General features: G+C 44.0%; 1 protein-coding gene and 1 long non-coding RNA gene across 3 annotated transcripts in view; both read left to right on the forward strand.

Moving 5' to 3' along the window:
- The first annotated feature begins 1,409 nt into the window (after positions 1-1,409).
- LOC139028121 (uncharacterized) lies at positions 1,410-7,543 on the forward strand. Its single transcript, XR_011480286.1, has 2 exons — positions 1,410-1,488; positions 5,741-7,543. It is a non-coding gene; the product is annotated as an uncharacterized lncRNA (long non-coding RNA).
- A 648-nt stretch (positions 7,544-8,191) lies between these two features.
- Positions 8,192-18,990, forward strand: part of zdhhc2 (zinc finger DHHC-type palmitoyltransferase 2) — a 27,251-nt gene continuing 16,452 nt past the window's right edge. For both annotated transcript variants that reach the window (XM_023992181.2, XM_023992182.2), the window contains exon 1: positions 8,192-8,484. In XM_023992181.2, the coding sequence (XP_023847949.1) occupies positions 8,358-8,484 (127 nt within the window). In that variant the 5' untranslated portion in view covers positions 8,192-8,357. The remainder of the gene's footprint in view (positions 8,485-18,990) is intronic.

The following is an 18,990-nucleotide window of genomic DNA, read 5'->3' on the forward strand; positions in this document are numbered from 1 at the left end:
TCTACTTCGGAAATTAATACACCTCCTTCCATCCCTGCCTGTCTTACCCTCCCTCCCTCCCTCCTTGCCTGCCTGCCCTCTCCTTACCGTGCGGCGTGCAGCCGGTCCTTCATGACACCAATGAACTCCTTGTAACTGAGCTGTCCGTCACGGTCCTCGTCGAAGATGTGGAACACAGTGTTGACCAGGTGTTTAGTCAGCTTCAGCCCCGTCGTCACATAGACTGCCCGGGCCAACTCATCTGAGAGGAACGAGGGGAACAGAATCACATGCCACTATTTGTGCCACTAAGTTGGACCACCATTATAGTCTCCGTCCCAAATGGCACCCTTTTCCCTATACCAGGTCAATGGGGTCAAAAGTAGTGCACTATATAGGGAATATGGTGCCATTTGGGACGCAGTCATAGTGTATCGATGGTGTGTTAACAGTGGACAAAGTGTAAACAGTGGAAAGAGTGGACGAGTGGAACAGTTGAAGAGTGGAACAGTGGACAGTGTAAAACAGTGTTGGTTATTCCTCGTCCATTTATTTCAGTAGTCAAACAAATCAAATACAGAGTGGAACTAAACCTTGGCAATGGAATGATTGGAACTAACCTTGGCCAATGGAATGATTGGGAACTAACCTTGGCCAATGGAACGATTGGAACTAACCTGGCCAATGGAATGATTGGAACTAACCTTGGCAATGGAATGATTGGAACTAACTTGGCCAATTGCGATGATTGCCCAGATGATTGCACAACTAATCCTATTTGGGCATTGACGAGAATTTACTAGAACTAACCTTGGCCAATGGAACTGATTGGAACTAACCTTGGCAATGGAACGATTTGAACTAACCTTGGCCAATGGAATGATTGGAACTAACCTTGGCTCACTGGAACGAATTTGAACTAAACCTTGGCCAATACTGGAAATTGCAATGTGGAACTAACCTTGGCCAATGGAATGATTGGAACTAACCCTTGGCCAATTGGAAACGATTGGAACTAACCTTGGCGCAATTGGAAATGATTTGAACTAACAGTCACTATATAATGTTGATCGTTTAGACACAGTCACTACCTTATGTCAATGTCGCAAATACATGGGAACAAACAGTTTTCATATTCATTATTTGTTTTACATTGGTTCATGTTCATTGGTTCTTGTTCATTTATTCATGATAATTTGTTCATGGTCATTGGCTCATGGTTAATAGTTAATGGTCAAATGAGTCGCTTATCTGACATTTTGACGGTCATTTGAGTTCAGTCTCAATTCCACTTCTAAATTCTGCTTCCAATTTTTGTGAAGATTTGCTTCCACCTAGTGGGGAATAATGACCATTGTATTTTATATTTTCTGTTTACATTATTCTCTCTTTCTCTTTCTCTCTCTCTCTCTCTTTATCTCTCTCTCTCAGGCGTTTAGAGTGGATGACAAGAAGAAGTTCACTTCTTTCAAGTCCTGTCTGAAGAAGGAGATCTCGTCAGGCAGATAGGTATATCTAGACTCTTTGTTCAATCCACAATAGAAGTATAGTTAATGCTATTTTGATTTGGAGATATAGATGCCACCATACCACATTATGATGGTCTTTGTTCCAGGTCCTTCTTCAAAGGAGCTTAATTTTTTATGAAGTAGATAGAACAATCTCTCTTTTCAACTAGTAATGTGGTACGTTAAGTCAGCTCCTGGGATGTGGTATGTTAAGTCAGCTCCTGGGATGTGGTACATTAAGTCAGCTCCTGTGATGTGGTACGTTAAGTCAGCTCCTGGGATGTGGTACATTAAGTCAGCTCCTGGGATGTGGTACATTAAGTCAGCTCCTGGGATGTGGTATGTTAAGTCATCTCCTGGGATGAAGTATGTTAAGTCATCTCCTGGGATGAAGTATGTTAAGTAGCTCCTAGGATGTGGTACATTAAGCCAGCTCCTGGTATGTGTTAGAGTTCCACACTAACTCTTGTCAGCCTCAGCATTGAGTTATACTGTAATATTAAGGCCTGATTAACTGCTACCAGACACCAGCTTAACTCTGCATACATGAGCGGTCCGATTTAAACCCATAAGAATGTTTCACAGGAAAAAGACCATACTGCTCAAACAATGTGATGAAACAACACAAGGCTGGCACTGGGTCCATTTACCTTACAAACTGATCTGCATGTTTTTACATGGGACTAAAAGATAAAAACATCTTGTCTCCGAGTGTATTTTACAGAGCATAGTATAGAACATGGCATTCCAAATGGCATCCTATTCCCTTTATAGTGCGCTACATTATAGGGCTCTGGTCAAAAGTAGTGCATTATATAYGGAATAGGGTGCCATTTTGGATATAATCATAGAATGCATTGTTTTTCAATCTCTGCTATTTGTCTGTAGCCCATTCAGGGTCAAAGGTCATGGAGGAGTGTACACTACATGARCAAAAGTATGTGGACATCTGCTCGTCGAACATCTCATTCCAAAATAATGGGTATTAATATGTAGTTGGTCCCCCCTGGGAAGGCTTTCTACTAGATGTTGGAACAATGCTGCGGGGACTTGCTTCCATTCAGCCACAAGAGCATTAGTGAGGTTGGGCACTGATGTTGGGAAATTAGGCCTGGCTCGCAGTCTGCATTCCAATTCATCCCAAAGGTGTTCGATATGGTTGAGGTCAGGGCTCTGTGCAGGCCAGTCAATTTCTTCCACAGCGATCTCGACAAACCATTTCTGCATGGACCTCACTTTGAGCACGGGGGCATTGTCAAGCTGAAACAGGGACTTCCACAAACTGTTGCCACAAAGTTGTAATCACAGAATCATCTAGAATGTCATTGTATGCTGTAGCTTTAAGATTTCCCTTCACTGGAAGTAAGGGGTCTATCCCAAACCAGACTATTATTCCTCCTCCACCAAGCTTTACAGTTGGCACTATGCATTGGGAGATGTAGGCCAACCCAGTTTCGTCTATCGGACTGCCAGATGGTGAAGCGTGACTCATCACTCCAGAGAAGGCATTTCCTCTCCTCCAGAGACCAATGGCGGCAAGCTTTACACATCTCCATGGCATTGCGCATGGTGACCTTAGGTTTGTGTGCGGCTGCTCGCCCATGGAAACCCATTTCATGAAGCTACCGACAAACAGTTTTTGTTTTGACATTGCTTCCAGAGGTAGATGACACCATTCTGTATACTTCTGGCCCTTCTTTGGACACTGTGTTAACAACCATCCAGACAAGCTTCAATGCCATACAACTGCTCTTAAATACAAGTAAAACTAAATGCATGCTCTTCAACCGATCGCTGCCTGCACCTGCCCGCCRGTCCATCATCACTACTCTGGACGGTTCTGACTTAGAATATGTGGACAACTACAAATACCTAGGTGTCTGTTTAGACTGTAAACTCTCCTTCCAGACTCACATCAAACATCTCCAATCCAAAGTTAAATCTAGAATTGGCTTCCTATTTCGCAACAAAGCATCCCTTCCTATGCAGCTGCAACATACCCTCGTAAAACTGACCATCCTACCGATCCTCGACTTCGGCGATGTCATTTACAAAATAGCCTCCAATACCCTACTCAATAAATTGGATGCAGTCTATCACAGTGCCATCCGTTTTGTCACCAAAGCCCCATATACTACCCACCACTGCGACCTGTACGCTCTCGTTGGCTGGCCCTCGCTTTATACTCGTCGCCAAACCCCGGGCTCCAGGTCATCTACAAGACCTGCTAGGTAAAGTCCCCCTTATCTCAGCTCGCTGGTCACCATAGCAGCACCACCTGTAGCACGCACTCCAGCAGGTATATCTCTCTGGTCACCCCCAAAGCCAATTCCTCATTTGGCCGCCTCTCCTTCCAGTTTCTGCGGCCAATGACTGGAACGAACTACAAAAATCTCTGAAACTGGAAACACTTATCTCCTCACTAGCTTTAAGCACCAGCTGTCAGAGCAGCTCACAGATTACTGCACTTGTACATAGTCCATCTATAATTTAGCCCAAAACACTACCTCTTCCCTACTGTATTTATTTATTTATTTTGCTTCTTTGCACCCCATTATTTAAATTCTACTTTGCACATTCTCCCACTGCAAATCTACCATTCCAGTGTTTTACTTGCTATTTGTATTTACTTCGCCACCATGGCCTTTTTTTGCCTTTACCCCCCTTATCTCACTATTTGCTCACATTGTATATAGACTTATTTTTCTACTGTATTATTGACTGTATGTTTGTTTTACTCCATGTGTAACTCTGTGTTGTTGTATGTTGAACTGCTTTGCTTTATCTTGGCCAGGTCGCAATTGTAAATGAGAACTTGTTCTCAACTTGCCTACCTGGTTAAATAAAGGTAAATAAAAAATTCATAAATAAAGTTTGGAAGTCGGTAGTGAGTGTTGCAACCGAGGACAGACAATTTTTACGCGTTACGCTCTTCAGCACTCGGCGGTTCCGTTCTGTGAGCTTATGTGGCCTACCTCTTCGCTGCTGAGCCATTGRTGCTCCTAGATGTTTCCACTTCATAATAACAGCAGCTCTAGCAGGCAGAAATTTGACGAACTGACTTGTTGGAAAGGTGGCATCCTATGATGGTGCCACGTTGAAAGTCATTGAGGTCTTCAGTAAGAACATTCTACTGCCAATGTTTTTCTATGGCGATTGCATGGCTGTGTGCTCGATTTGATACACCTGTCAGCAATGGATATGGCTGAAATAGCCAAATCCTCTAATTTGAAGGGYTGTCCACATACTTTTGTATATATAGTGTATGTGCACATTTTAGACCGTTTCATTGGTCCTTAAATACAATATCCACCACTCAAGGGCACTGGGTCATGCAAAACAAACTTGCCCAATTATGTTGCTATACAAACACTAGATTGCTGATGCAATGTATTGGCCAATGAGAGGCTCTGAAGCCACCATTTTCCATATTGGTACTCCTCAGTAGGAGCAGTTCCTCCATAGGAATTAATGGAWTTCTACAGTATTTGAATTTCATTTTTCAAGCACAAAATTACATGCATTTAAGTATTTCTTTCTTGTAGTGGTGACAGTAACTTTAGCACTCTAACCATTCTACTTTAAAGCTGAAATCCGCATAAGGGGAAACAGCGCCACTGTTTGCCCCAACACATTTGTTATTGTTTTTGTTTTGTTGATTAAACGGAGGAGAGGAGCATCCAACATTGTGGTAAAAAAAAGAAAGTACATACACTGCTGTTCTATCGTGCGTGCAATGATGTTCAATGATGTGCAATGATGTTCAATGATGTGCAATGATGTGTAATGATGTTCAATGATGTTCAGTGATGCTCCATGATGTCCGAGGGGAAAAAGCTGTGTCATTGTTTGAAGTAGCTTCTTTGTTGTTGTAATATCTCAAATGGACGTGGCAGTTTCACCATTATGGATTCCAGCTTTAAGATTTTTTTTGTTTGTATAATTTAAAAGTATGCGTCAAGGTGTCTAATACAATATACTACTGTGAGCTAAAACCAATGTAGACATCTAGTGTTTATATACTGTACATCATTGGTATGAGATTATGGCCAGGAGTTGTTCCTGAACACCTGATCTGACCAGGAAAAGCTCTAGGCCATCTAGGGATTCTTGAGGTTAGTTTATAATTAACTCAGCAGTACAGTTTCTTTCTCCAGTATTTTTATGTTGTCACTGAACAGGTCGATAGTGTTAGATGCTGTGTGTGCTATGTTCCTCAATGTATTCTCTAATAATTACTTTTCCTTTTGCAGATCACCAGCTGAATGTCCTGCACTCTCAGTCTGCACCCCCCTCTACCTGGATAGACTTCCCCTGATCCATGAAGATCATTCAAAACAACAGTACAGTTCATTTTGCTATCAATGTGAAGATGAGAGAAGGATAGATGAATGTGTCAGTCTCTGCATAGTGGTCTAAAAAGGTGAACTGAACTAGGATTCTCCCCACCTAGGCCTAGTTGGATGCTACTCGAGGTGTTTTCAAGTTGAGATTGATGTGAGAAAACAAAGGATTTCTCTGATGACCCTAAAACTAAGCCATTTTAAATACCTGAAGTCTTAAGCTTGTTGTTCAGCTTTCAGTCTGAAATCAACAATATGTAGTGCTGTGATGTTAAATTGCATTGATGGTATTTTATTTTTCTACCAGATTGTTTAAAAACAAATGAAATCAGGGGAATGCTATGGATCAGGACTGGTTTAACACCTTCCTGGTCTTCTACAAGTCACACGAGCTGATAGGGTCACTGGAAACTCCAACCTATTGTTGTAACAGATTTAGTCACCCAGGGTGAATATATTATTGATTCATCTATCTATCTATGTACAGTATTTATTCACCATTTTACCGTATTCATTTGTTATTCATTTGTTTGTTTATCACTGTAAGTCTCTGAAAAGGAAAAACCCATTTGGTTGTTTTGTGGCTGGCAGGCTGTAGCTCTGACAGTGTGTGTAGTATTGTTCAGTGTGGTTCCCTCCCAGTCCTAAACCTGCTAATCTGCCTCTATGCATTGCTGACATACTTTCTCCAAGCCTGTCTGCAGCCCACTGCACAGATCAGCTTACGCAGGGGAGTACAGCCTCCCTCTTGTGTTCTGTTCACATGGCTGCCTTCTGCAGCTGATTCTCAAATAACTCAGAGCCAGCTAGCTAACACCTTTCAAATGGGGGTTTTATCTCTGGGGTTCATTGTGTAAATAGAGGCAGCTAACTCCGTTAATAATTATTATAATCAAGAGTTTACTCTGATGTAATGGAGAAATTCAGTGTGTATATTAACTATACACACTATTCATACTAGGCCTATTCAGCCTACTGACAGGGATTCTATACAATGAGGACTATATTAATTTGCGGTAATTGTTTTTACTAAAGGCAAAATACAATGTTTAAATAACATGAGGTTACTGTTCAGAGGCGTACCTGTGTTTATTTCCCAATGGGTTACCCAGGAAAATCTTGTTCTACTGTGTACCATCATGACATATATATTTTAAAATGTCAAATATAGTGTATATGCATTTCAGTGATGTTTTCTAGAGACRGTAGTTCTGATCTGAAGTGGTGGATTTCCTGCTTGAATAGAGACTTGGGTCTCTATTAAATCCGTATCACAGAAATTCAGCGTTAGTGTGGTTGGAATTTAATGTTCCTGTGTTAGCAGAGACTCATTGTAAACGCTGCAGATGTCGGCTCAATAGGAAATGGCCTTTACGTGTTTAGCATGCTATCTGTAATGCTCCAGCGATACAGATTGAACATAGCCCTTGGTTTGCTAGTTCCAATGTCTAACAATATTATCTCGTATGTTACATATTAAATCAAATAAATGGTTTTGTCTAATTAGCCTACTTCTTTGCATGGTATAACAGAATACATTAGTAATGTGAATATCCTACATCTCCTCTTAGTTTACCTCTTTTGAATGATGTTTGGAAGTCATGTGGATGACAGCTCTCTCTACAGAACTTTGTTTAGATGATCAAATGGATTACACAGGCTGTTGCAGGCTGTTACATTGACTTGGTAAATAAAGATGTTAAGAACAATCAATAGCTCTGTGTCATTTTTGTTCTGGATTCCAACACCACACACCACACACACACACACACACACAACACACACACACACACACACACACACACACACACACACACACACACACACACACACACACACACACACACACACACACACACACACACACACCACACACACACACACACACACACACACACACACACACACACGCACACTTGAACAACCCCTGACCTCAAAGGAAATATTTGGTTGGTGTTTTCACACAAGTCAGCTAATTACCAGCTGACTGTGTCACACATTCCTCAGACATTTGAAACAGAGGGGCTATATATTATTACCAGCATATGCACAGACAGCCCTGTTTTACTTATTGACATAAAAGACAATCAAATAGGCCTATTCTACAAAAAGGCACATTTAATGAAGCATAAGGTCTGATAATTGTTTTCTCCATCATACACTGTAGGCCTACTTTCACCAACGTTAGATCTATGGCAAGACAACATTAAAAACAACTTAAATGGTGATTCACATTATTTTCTCTGAATCAATGGTCAGAGGCTCAATTGGATCATTCCAAAGAATAAAAATGTGTTTGCAGCATCCCACGAACGTCATGGCAACTTGGTGAAAAGGGGTGGTGCTGACTATTTTGCAGCGCAGAGAGGAACGAGAGACGTCGCGCTGCCGCTCTCTGCGAAACGAGGTGGGGGCAGCAGAACAGAAGTGCTACGTCCTGGCTGTCGATCATACGCGATTTACAGGCAGTAATGAAGTGACAGACAGACAAAAACTTAATGTCAAACAAATGGTGTCTAAATAGAATATGGCGCCGTCGGGCTCGCGTAGTATCAAACGGAGCTGTCAGACAGTTTTGTATTGGATTCCAGTTATTTTTATCACCCTCATAGTGGCTTGGTCTTACTACGCGTATGTTGTACAGCTCTGCATAGGTAAGGATAACTCCACTATCAGCACAGTATGGGTTTTAACGCTTATAGGATGCTGTGGATGCCTTGCAGTGCCCTTATAACCGATGTGACCATGTGTTTTTCCCTGCTCCTGTGCTGCGTCTCATTTCAGCGTTCACTCATTTTGGTCCTGTCTGATTTTAGATGCAGAACTATTTGTTTATGCAGGTGCTTGTAGTTGACAGTACCAATTTGTATCATAATTACAAAGACAAAGTTATTCTGGACACATGTTCATGAATATGTTGGTTCATGGACGTCTTCCATAAAAACTGTTGAGTCACAGCTATAACTGAAATAGATTACATTAGTTGCACATGTTATAAACAATATGGGGAGCATATAATGTGTGATCATAATAAATTAATGACAGTAGAAATGTAAATATTGGTTGTTTATATATGGGCTGAGTTTTATATTATTCAATAATATTGGCAATGTGTTTGATTATCTCAAAGAATCTCTCATATATGTATAGCCATTTATTATAATCCAAACAACTATACAAAAAAACAATCCCTGAGGAAATTGAAGGGTGTATATCAATTTGTAGTGTGTCTGTAAAACATTCAAGTTTTGGTCCGCTTAAAAATTGTATGACCATGAAAATTCAAGCCCCCTCCATTTGAGTTCCTCTCCAGGTGAAAAATCACCTCACAAGGATGGGTTTAAAGATTGATGGCCTGGACCAGAGCCATATATATATATATATATATATATTATGTATGTATGTGACTGTACTATCCTGTGCCTGTATGGAGGGATTATATGTACGTACTACTACTTCATACAGCTCTGACAACATTCGTTACATGTGTTCATGTGTCGCATATTCACCACAACACTTTGACGTGATCAGCACTTGATTTACAAGTGTAGTCTAAGGGCCCTGGTCAAAAGTAGTCCCCTATAGGGTGCCATTTCGGACATTTAGTTCCACCTCCCATAGCTTTCAAGGCTGTTTTTTAGACCGCCAATGTTACATTTTGTTAAATTATAGTGTAAAAGAGCATAATATTACACAACATATTGAATTGGCCTGAATAGGGATACTGATTCCTGAGGTGAGGAGCTCTGTGTGTGTCAGAAGAAACCAGGGCCAGCCCACTCCTTGCTCTATTTGGCAGTATGTCAGGTCACCACCTCCTCTGCAAATGGACTCTGCATTTACCAAGAAGCATCACACGCAAACTAGTCTGGATTCAAAGAGCAGTGGTTGCAAGGTTGCAAAGTATCGTTTTTGAATGTTGCTATGCTTGTACTATCATCAGTCTATTGTCCAATCAATTCCTTTTCTGTTTGACACGCACATTGTTTTTAGCTTAGTCTTTTGGATTTAACAACAACCATGTCAGCTGACTTTGAGGTAATATTCCACAAAGGGTGAATAATGACCTGTTTTGACCATGTCTTTGGCATTCTGCCCTAATTTTGTTTTTTTCTGTATAAATAGCCCTAAAATACAGTATCTGTAAACAGACCATAAATGTCTTCCTTTTTGTTTTCTTCTAAAGCTGTGAGTGCTATTATTTGATACAATATCAGTACTTGTTGCATTTACAACTTGTCTAAGTCATATCATCCACTGATTTCAGTCAGAGCATGGCTGTGGATTGACTGCATTGTTTGAATGGAATGTTGGCATATTAGCAGTTAATTTGGAAAATGAATGGAATCATTCCTCTAAAACTGTCTGGCTAGCTAGCTAACATACAGTGCAGATAAACTCTTCAAATGTATTATTTTACACAATATCTTTATCACAGCTACTGGCAAACAATGGTTGACCAACTCCCTTACCAAAATGGCTGACCTTTATCCCATCTAAGAGTTCATTTCCATTCTAGTACTCTAATTCCTAATTCTATGGTCTCACGTGAGAGTGTTGCTGCCCTAATTCTACACCGCTGCACTACAGTGTCTCAGGTGAGAGTGTTGCTGCCCTAATTCTACACCGCTGCACTACAGTGTCTCAGGTGAGAGTGTTGCTGCCCTAATTCTACACCGCTGCACTACAGTGTCTCAGGTGAGAGTGTTGCTGCCCTAATTCTACACCGCTGCACTACAGTGTCTCAAGTGAGAGTGTTGCTGTCCTAACTCTACACCGCTGCACTACAGTGTCTCAAGTGAGAGTGTTGCTGCCCTAATTCTACACCGCTGCACTACAGTGTCTCAGGTGAGAGTGTTGCTGCCCTAATTCTACACCGCTGCACTACAGTGTCTCAGGTGAGAGTGTTGCTGTCATCATTTTGAGTTCCCCTCCCAGCCAGCCCAGGCATCAGCCATCAGGTTGACCCTCCCAGCCAGCCCAGTCATCAGCCCAGTCAGGTTGACCCTCCCAGCCAGCCCAGTCATCAGCCCAGTCAGGTTGCCCTCCCAGCCACCAGTCATCAGCCCAGTCAGGTTGACCCTCCCAGCCAGCCCAGTCATCAGCCCAGTCAGGTTGACCCTCCCACAGCCCAGTCATCAGCCCAGTCAGGTTGACCCTCCCAGCCAGCCCAGTCATCATCCCAGTCAGGTTGACCCTCCCAGCCAGCCCAGTCATCAGCCAGTCAGGTTGACCCTCCAGCCAGCCCAGTCATCAGCCCAGTCAGGGTTACCCTCCCCAGCCAGCCCAGTCATCAGCCCAGTCAGGTTTACCCTCCCAGCCAGCCCAGTCATCAGCCCAGTCAGGTTGACCCTCACCTCCTGTTTCCTTCCTGCTGTTCTAAACACTATCTAAAACAGGTCAACTTTCCCCGTTTGTCTTAGAACACAATATTATGGCCAGTAACAGGGTCAATCACTTTGTCAAAACCCTTCTCTACCCCGGAGGTAAGAAAGGCTGAAAATCTCTGACCGGCCCTATAGAGTTATTCCTAACCATGTGGCCTGGCCAGGAAACACAGGGGCTCAAGTAAAGTTCTCAGCGGATGTTGTTAAGTAATTGATTCATCTGTTATTATCAATGCTTTTAGTGCATACAACTAATATGATAGTTTGATATTGGCATTGACTGTAAAATTATTTTTTTATATATATTTGTAATTTTCTTCTATCTGCAATGAAACCAGTAAGATATGACTAGAAGTGTTGTTGCCTGCGGCCAGCATGTGGTGTGATGAGGTCCAGAGATAACTGTAGGAGGGTATCGTCAGCTGATCCCTCTGTTAATCCCATTGTCTGACTCGCATGCAATCTCTGCCTGACCCAGATTTCCTTAAAATTATCTTTAATAAATGGCAGCAGGGTCTTTAAAGTTGACAAAATGTTAGTCACATATCTGTGACAGTGGAGGCTCATCAGAGGAGGAAGGGGAGGACCATCCTCCTCAGTGAATTTCATAAAGATAAAAATAGTGAAACATTCAAAAAGTTTTTTTGATAAAACTATACTAAAGTTTTTTTGATAAAACTATACTAAATATATTCACGTCAACAAATAATTGATTAAAACACACTGTTTTGCAATGAAGGTCTACAGTAGTTTCCGTTCTCCTCTGGGTACATTGACTTCAATATAAAACCTAGGAGGCTCATGGTTCTCACCCCCTTCTATAGACTTACACAATAATTCTGACAACTTCTGGAGGATTTCCTCCAACCTATTAGAGCTCTTGCAGCATGAACTGACATGTTGTCCACCCAATCAAAGGATCAGAGAATCAATCTACACTACATTACCAAAAGTATGTGGAAACCTGCTTGTCGAAAATCTTGTTCCAAAATCATTGGTATTAATATGGAGTTGGTCCCCCCTTTGCTGCTATAATAGCCTCCACTCTTCTGGGAAGGCTTACCACTAGATGTTGGAACATTGCTGCGGGGACTTGCTTCCATTCAGCCACAAGAGCATTAGTGAGGTTGGGCACTGATGTTGGGCGATTAGGCCTGGCTCGCAGTTGGCATTCCAATTCATCACAAAGGTGTTCGACGGGGTTGAGGTCAGGGCTCTGTGCAGGCCAGTCAATTTCTTGCACACTGATCTCGACAAACCATTTCTGCTTGGACCTCGCTTTGTGTACGGGGGCAGGAAAGGGCCTTCCCTAAACTGTTGCCACAAAGTTGGAAGCACAGAATCATCTAGAATGTCATTGTATTCTGTAGCATTAAGATTCCCCTTTACTAAGGGGGGCCTAGCCCAAACCATGAAAAACAGCCCCAGACCGTTATTCCTCCTCTACCAAACTTTACAGTTGGCACTATGCATTCGGGCAGGTGGTGTTCTCCTGGCATCCGCCAAACCAGAATCCTCCGTTGGACAGCCAGATGGTGAAATGTGATTCATCACTCCAGAGAATGCATTTCCACTGCTCCAGAGTCCAATGGCGGTGAGCTTTACACCACTCCAGCGACACTTGGCAATGCACATGGTGATCAATTCTTGTTCTGATGTTGCTTCCAGAGGCAGTTTGGAACTCTAAGCGCTTCAGCACTCGGCGGTCCTGTCCTGTGAGATTTTGTGGCCTACCACTTCGCAGCTGAGCCGTTGTTGCTCCTAGACGTTTCCACTTCAGAATAACAGCACTTACAGTTGACCAGGGCAGCTCTAGCAGGGCAGAAATTTTACGAACTGACTTGTTTGGAAGGTGGCATCCRATGATGGTGCCACGTTGAAAGTCACTGAGCTCTTCACCATTCTATTGCCAATGTTTGTCTATGGAGTTTGTATGGCTGTGTACTCAATTTTATACACCTCCCAGCAACGGGTGTGTCTGAAATAGCCGAATCCACTCATTTTAAGTGGTGTCCACATACTTTTGTATATATAGTGTAGTACTGATAGCATAAGCTACAGCTAGCTAGCACTACAGTGCATAAAATGTGGTGAGTAGTTGACTCAAAGAGAGAAAGACAATAGTTTAACAGTTTTGAACAACTTAATGTATTCCTAAATTAAGGAGAAGCAAAAGAGAGAGAGAGACAGATTGAGATTTAGTTGTATTTWWAAAAAACTTTCACTTAGCTAGTGAATGTAGCTAGCTAGTTTAACCTACTCAAACACCTGACTCAAACAGAGAGGGATGCTATGTTAGCTAGCTATTGCTATCCAGCACTGGATGGATGAGAGACAGCTAGTTCACCTGTGAAGTCCTTGTGTCGCAGACCTGGGCTCTGTTGCAATAGCAGGACGCACGCACGCACGCACACACGCACGCACCACACACACGCACCACACACACGCACGCACCACACACACAGCCAGTTTCAGTTGCTCAGATCATTTTCCCTCTGACTGTATGTTGTGCAGACTGCAGTGTGCTCTGAGCAGGCTCAGGGATGGAACTTAAGGATGTTGGGCACTGGCCAGCCAGGCTAGTAGACTACCATTTTTACTAGCCCGGGTCTAAAATCTGTGCCATGCAATATTTGAAAAGACAACATTTCTCTAGGCGGCAGGCTAGTTTGGTCCATTTTCTACTAGCCCGGTTGAACAGTACTAGCCTCAGGCTAGCTAGCTAGCTTAATATCCATCCCTGGGTGTGCTACTTCAAGGGCTTTTTAAAACTGGAAGGAACAAGGATGATGAGCTCTTGGGGAACTATGTGTTGCCTATTTATTTTATTAGTTATGTGTAGGATGCTGTGTCTCAATTAGGGAGCTGGTCCTGTCTTTTCGGGGCTGTTCATATTGTTTATTAGGTGTGTGTTAATGCTGTTGATGTGTATTAGGTGTGTGTTAATGCTGTTGATGTGTATTAGGTGTGTGTTAATGCTGTTGATGTGTGTTATTAGTGTGTGTGTTAAATGTGTGTGATGGTGTGTGTTAATGCTGTTGGTGTGTGTATTAGGTGTGTTGTTAATGTTGTTGATGTGTATTAGGTGTGTGTTAATTGCTGTGATGTCTTATTAGGTGTGTGGTTAATGCGTGTTGATGTATTAGGTATGTGTTAATGGCTGTTGATGTGTTTAGGTGTGTGTTATGCTGTTGATTTGTGTTAATTAGGTGTGTGTTAATGCTTGTTGATGTGTATTAGGTGTGTGTTAAATGCTGTTTGATGTGTATTAGGTGTGTTGTTAATGCTGTTGATGTGTATTAGGTGTGCATTGGTGCTTGTTGGTGTGTATTAAGCAGGGGTTGGAACCTACATTATTTTCATCTAAACGTTCCCCTCCACCAATCATGCAGTGCGGATAGCAATGAGAATTGAGCAGATTGCTATGAAGTGGGCAAGCTATAGCTCAGTGAGTTGTTTACATGTGTGATGGAAAGACACGTGCGAGATGGCATCGTACATTTTGCGGGTGGGGGGAGAGAATGAAGAGCAGGTCCGGCTCCAGGATGACATGCCTGAGGTGACATTTTAAATACATGGGTGGACAACAACTAGTATTGCTTTTATGAGCTCTAATAAAATAAGGTAGATTGGTCCTACTGCTGTTGAAATGTACAAAATGTATTTGAAATGTAGCCTTACACATCAACAACCATTGTTTGTATAATGGCACAAGAAAGATATGCACCCCATTATGACATTACAAGTGTATACAAAAATGCAGCCGTAGACCTACACATAATACAAAATGCAGCCGTAGACCTACAATATACAAAATGCAGCCGTAGCTGCCGTAGACCTACACATAATACAAAATGCAGCCATAGCTGCCGTAGACCTACACATAATACAAATGCAGCCGTAGACCTACACATAATACAAAATGCACCCGTTAGCAGCGTAGGCCTACACATAATAAAAATGCTGCCGTAGGCCTACACATAATACCAAATGCAGCCTAGGTCTACACATAATACAAAATGCAGCCGTAGGTCTACACATAATACAAAATGCAGCCGTAGCTGCCGTAGGCCTACACATAATACAAAATGCAGCAGTAGGTCTACACATAATACAAAATGCAGCCGTAGCTGCCGTAGGCCTACACATAATACAAATGTAGCAGTAGGTCTACACAAAATACAAAATGCAGCCGTAGCTGCCGTAGGACTACACATAATACAAAATGCAGCCGTAGGTCTACACATAATACAAAATGCAGCCATAGCTGCCGTAGGCCTACACATAATATAAATGCAGCCGTAGGTCTCACATAATACAAAATGCAGCCGTAGGTCTACACATAATACAAAATGCAGCAGTAGGTCTACACATAATACAAAATGCAGCCGTAGCTGCCTAGGCCTACACATAATACAAAATGTAGCAGTAGGTCTACACAAATACAAAATGCAGCCGTAGCTGCCGTAGGCCTACACATAATACAAAATGCAGCCCGTAGGTCTACACATAATACAAAATGCAGCCGTAGCTGCCGTAGGCCTACACATAATACAAAATGCAGCCGTAGGTCTACACATAATACAAAATGCAGCCGTAGCTGCCGTAGCGCTACACATAATACAAAATGCAGCCGTAGCGTCTACACATAATACAAATTGCAGCGTTGCTGCCGTAGGTCTATTCATACAGCCGTAGCTGCCGTAGGCCTACACATACAGCCGTATCTGCCGTAGGCCTACACATAATTTGCGCCTACCAACAGGATGAGCACTGCTAGCGTATCAAAGATTCTTACAGGCTTCATAGCTTTAAACTTTTCTGTTGAATTTGTGACTCTACGCGATGAGCGTAACCTACAGTAAGCCAACCTGCCACTTCTCCAGGTGCACAATATTTTCTGTGGGAGAGTTTCAGAAAATAGGGCTGTGAGACACGGGCTTAATCCTAGACACATGGAATGTAGGGTGAATACGGAGAGTACAGGAGGTAACAAAAGACGAACCGCAGTGGAACTAAGGACTCTAGAGATGGGAAAGGGCCAATGAAACGGGGGGAAATTTGCGGGACTTCACCCGAAGGGGCAGGTCCCGTGTGGATAGCCGTACCCTCGGCCTAATGCGATAGCGAGGAGCTGGAGTCCCGGGGCAATCTGCTTGTCGACTATACCTGGAGTTGGTCTTGAGAATGCGCCGCCCCGGGCTCTTTTTTCAGGTACGCCGACAGTGACGGACGGAACATCTGGGCCGAGGGTATGTTGACTTCCTGCTCATGTTCTGGGAAGAGAGGAGGTTGATATTCCCATGGAGCACTCGAAAGGGGAGAGTCCCGTGGCCAAACAGAGAAGAGTGTTCCCGGCATACTCCACCCAAACCAGTTGTCGGCTCCAGGTAGTGGGTTGGTCGAGACGAGGCATCTTAAGTTGTTTCTAGGTCTTGGTTTGCCCGCTCCAACTGGCCGTTGGATTGGGGATGGAATCCGGAGGACAGGCTGGCCGACGACCCAATAAGGGTGCAGAACGCGTTCCAGAACTGAGACGAGAACTGAGGACCCCGGTCGGAGACCATGTCCACCGGGAGTCCGTGGATCCTGAAGACGTGCTGCACCATGAGCTGGGCCGTCTCTTTGGCAGAGGGTAGTTTGTGGAGAGGGATGAAATGGGCGGCCTTGGAAAACCGATCCACTACCGTCAGAATGACGGTGTTGCCATCAGACGGAGGGAGCCCAGTGACAAAGTCCAGGGGATATGGGACCAGGGACGATGAGGGACAGGTAGTGGCTGAAGGAGGCCGGAAGGAGTCTTATTCTGAGCACAAACGGTGCATGCGCAACGAAGGCAGATGCGTCAGGAACCATTGTGGGCCACCAGAAACGTTGTCGGAGGAAGGCCAGGGTCATCCGGAACTCGCCAGGAGGAATGAGCCCATTTCAGGACCCGGGACCGGACTGAATTAGACGGAACAACCGGTTAGCCGGGCCACCTCCAGGGGCATGCTGGGAACGTTGTGCCTTGCCAGACCAGGGTCTCAATACCCCAGCCCACAGCAGCCGCAAGGCATGAGGTAGGGAGGATGGTCTCGGAGTCAGAGGATGTGGCAGCGGGACTGTACAGGCGAGAGAGGGCAACAGGTTTAACATTCTTGGACCCTGGGCGATAGGAAATTGTGAAGTTCAACCTGGTGAATAACAGAGCCCACTGGGCCTGCCTGGAGTTAAGGCGCTTGGTTGTGCGGAGATATTCCAAACGGATGTTCTGCTCCCTTCAGCCAGTCTCCACTCCTCCAGTGCCATCTTGACCGCCAGGAGTTCTCGGTTACACACGTCCTAGTTTCTTTCTGCAGAGTTGAGACGATGGGACAGGAAGGAACAGGAATGGAGCTTTTGGTCCTGGACAGATCGCTGGGACAGGATAGCCCCCACTCCAACTTCAGAAGCATCGACCTCAACCACAAACCGACGGTTTGGGTCCGGATGGACGAGGATGGGGGCTGTAGTGAACCAACACTTCAGGTCCACAAAGGCTATGTCAACCGCTGGGGACCATGTGAACGGTACCTTGGGAGAGGTGAGTGCCGAGAGGGGGGCCCGCCAGGGTGCTGTAGCCTCGAATAAAACACCGGTAGAAATGGGAAAACCCCAGGAAACGTTGTAGCTGCACCCTGGACGTAGGTTGGGGCCAATCCACTACTGCTTTCACCTTTTCCGGGTCCATCTGGACATTTCCTTCCACGATGACATATCCCAGAAAGGAGAGGGTAGAACGGTGGAACTCGCATTTCTCCGCTTTCACAAATAACTAATTCTCCAGGAGACGCTGAAGGACTTGTCTAACATGGAGGACGTGTTCTTGGGCAGAAGGGAAAAAAACAGGATGATGTCGAGGTAGACGGACACGACACGGTTTAACATGTCCCGAAGCACATCGTTTACCAGGGTCTGGAAGTGTTGAAGGCTGTCTTCCACTCATCCCCTTCGCGTATCCGAACCAGGTGGTAGGCATTCCAAAGGTCCAGTTTGGAAAAGATGGTAGCCCCCTGGTGAGGTTCGGAAGCCAAGGAGAGGAGTGGTAGGGGGTAACAATTCTTGATCGTTATGTCAATGCATGGACGCAGGGTCTTGTCCTTCTTTTCCACAAAGAAAAACCCTGTGCCGGCAGGGGGCCAGTTCGTACTATAAGGGCACAATGCGAGACCCAGATGCAGATGGTTTGAGTCTTTGATATTTATTAATAATCTAAAAGGGGTAGGCAAGAGAATGGTCGTGGACAGGCAAAAGGTCAAAACCAGTTCAGAGTCCAGGAGGTACAGAGTGGCAGGCTCGAGGTCAGGGCAGGGCAGGCAGAATGGTCAGGCTGGTGGGTACAGAGACCAGAAAACAGGCAAGGGTCAAAACCGGGAGGACTAGCAAAAGAGAATAGAAAAGGCAGGAGCACGGGGAAAAACACGCTGGTTGACTTGGAACATACAAGTCGAACTGGCACAGACAGACAGAAAACACAGGTTTAAATAACCAGGGGATAATGGGGAAGATTTTTATTTTATTTTTTATTTTACCGTTATTTTACCAGGTAAGTTGACTGAGAACACGTTCTCATTTGCAGCAACGACCTGGGGAATAGTTACAGGGGAGAGGAGGGGGATGAATGAGCCAATTGTAAACTGGGGATTATTAGGTGACCGTGATGGTTGAGGGCCAGATTGGGAATTTAGCCAGGACACCGGGGTTAACACCCCTACTCTTACGATAAGTGCCATGGGATCTTTAATGACCTCA

This window comes from Salvelinus sp. IW2-2015, linkage group LG8, assembly GCF_002910315.2.
Source record: "Salvelinus sp. IW2-2015 linkage group LG8, ASM291031v2, whole genome shotgun sequence".
In the NCBI taxonomy this organism is placed as follows: domain Eukaryota; kingdom Metazoa; phylum Chordata; class Actinopteri; order Salmoniformes; family Salmonidae; genus Salvelinus; species Salvelinus sp. IW2-2015.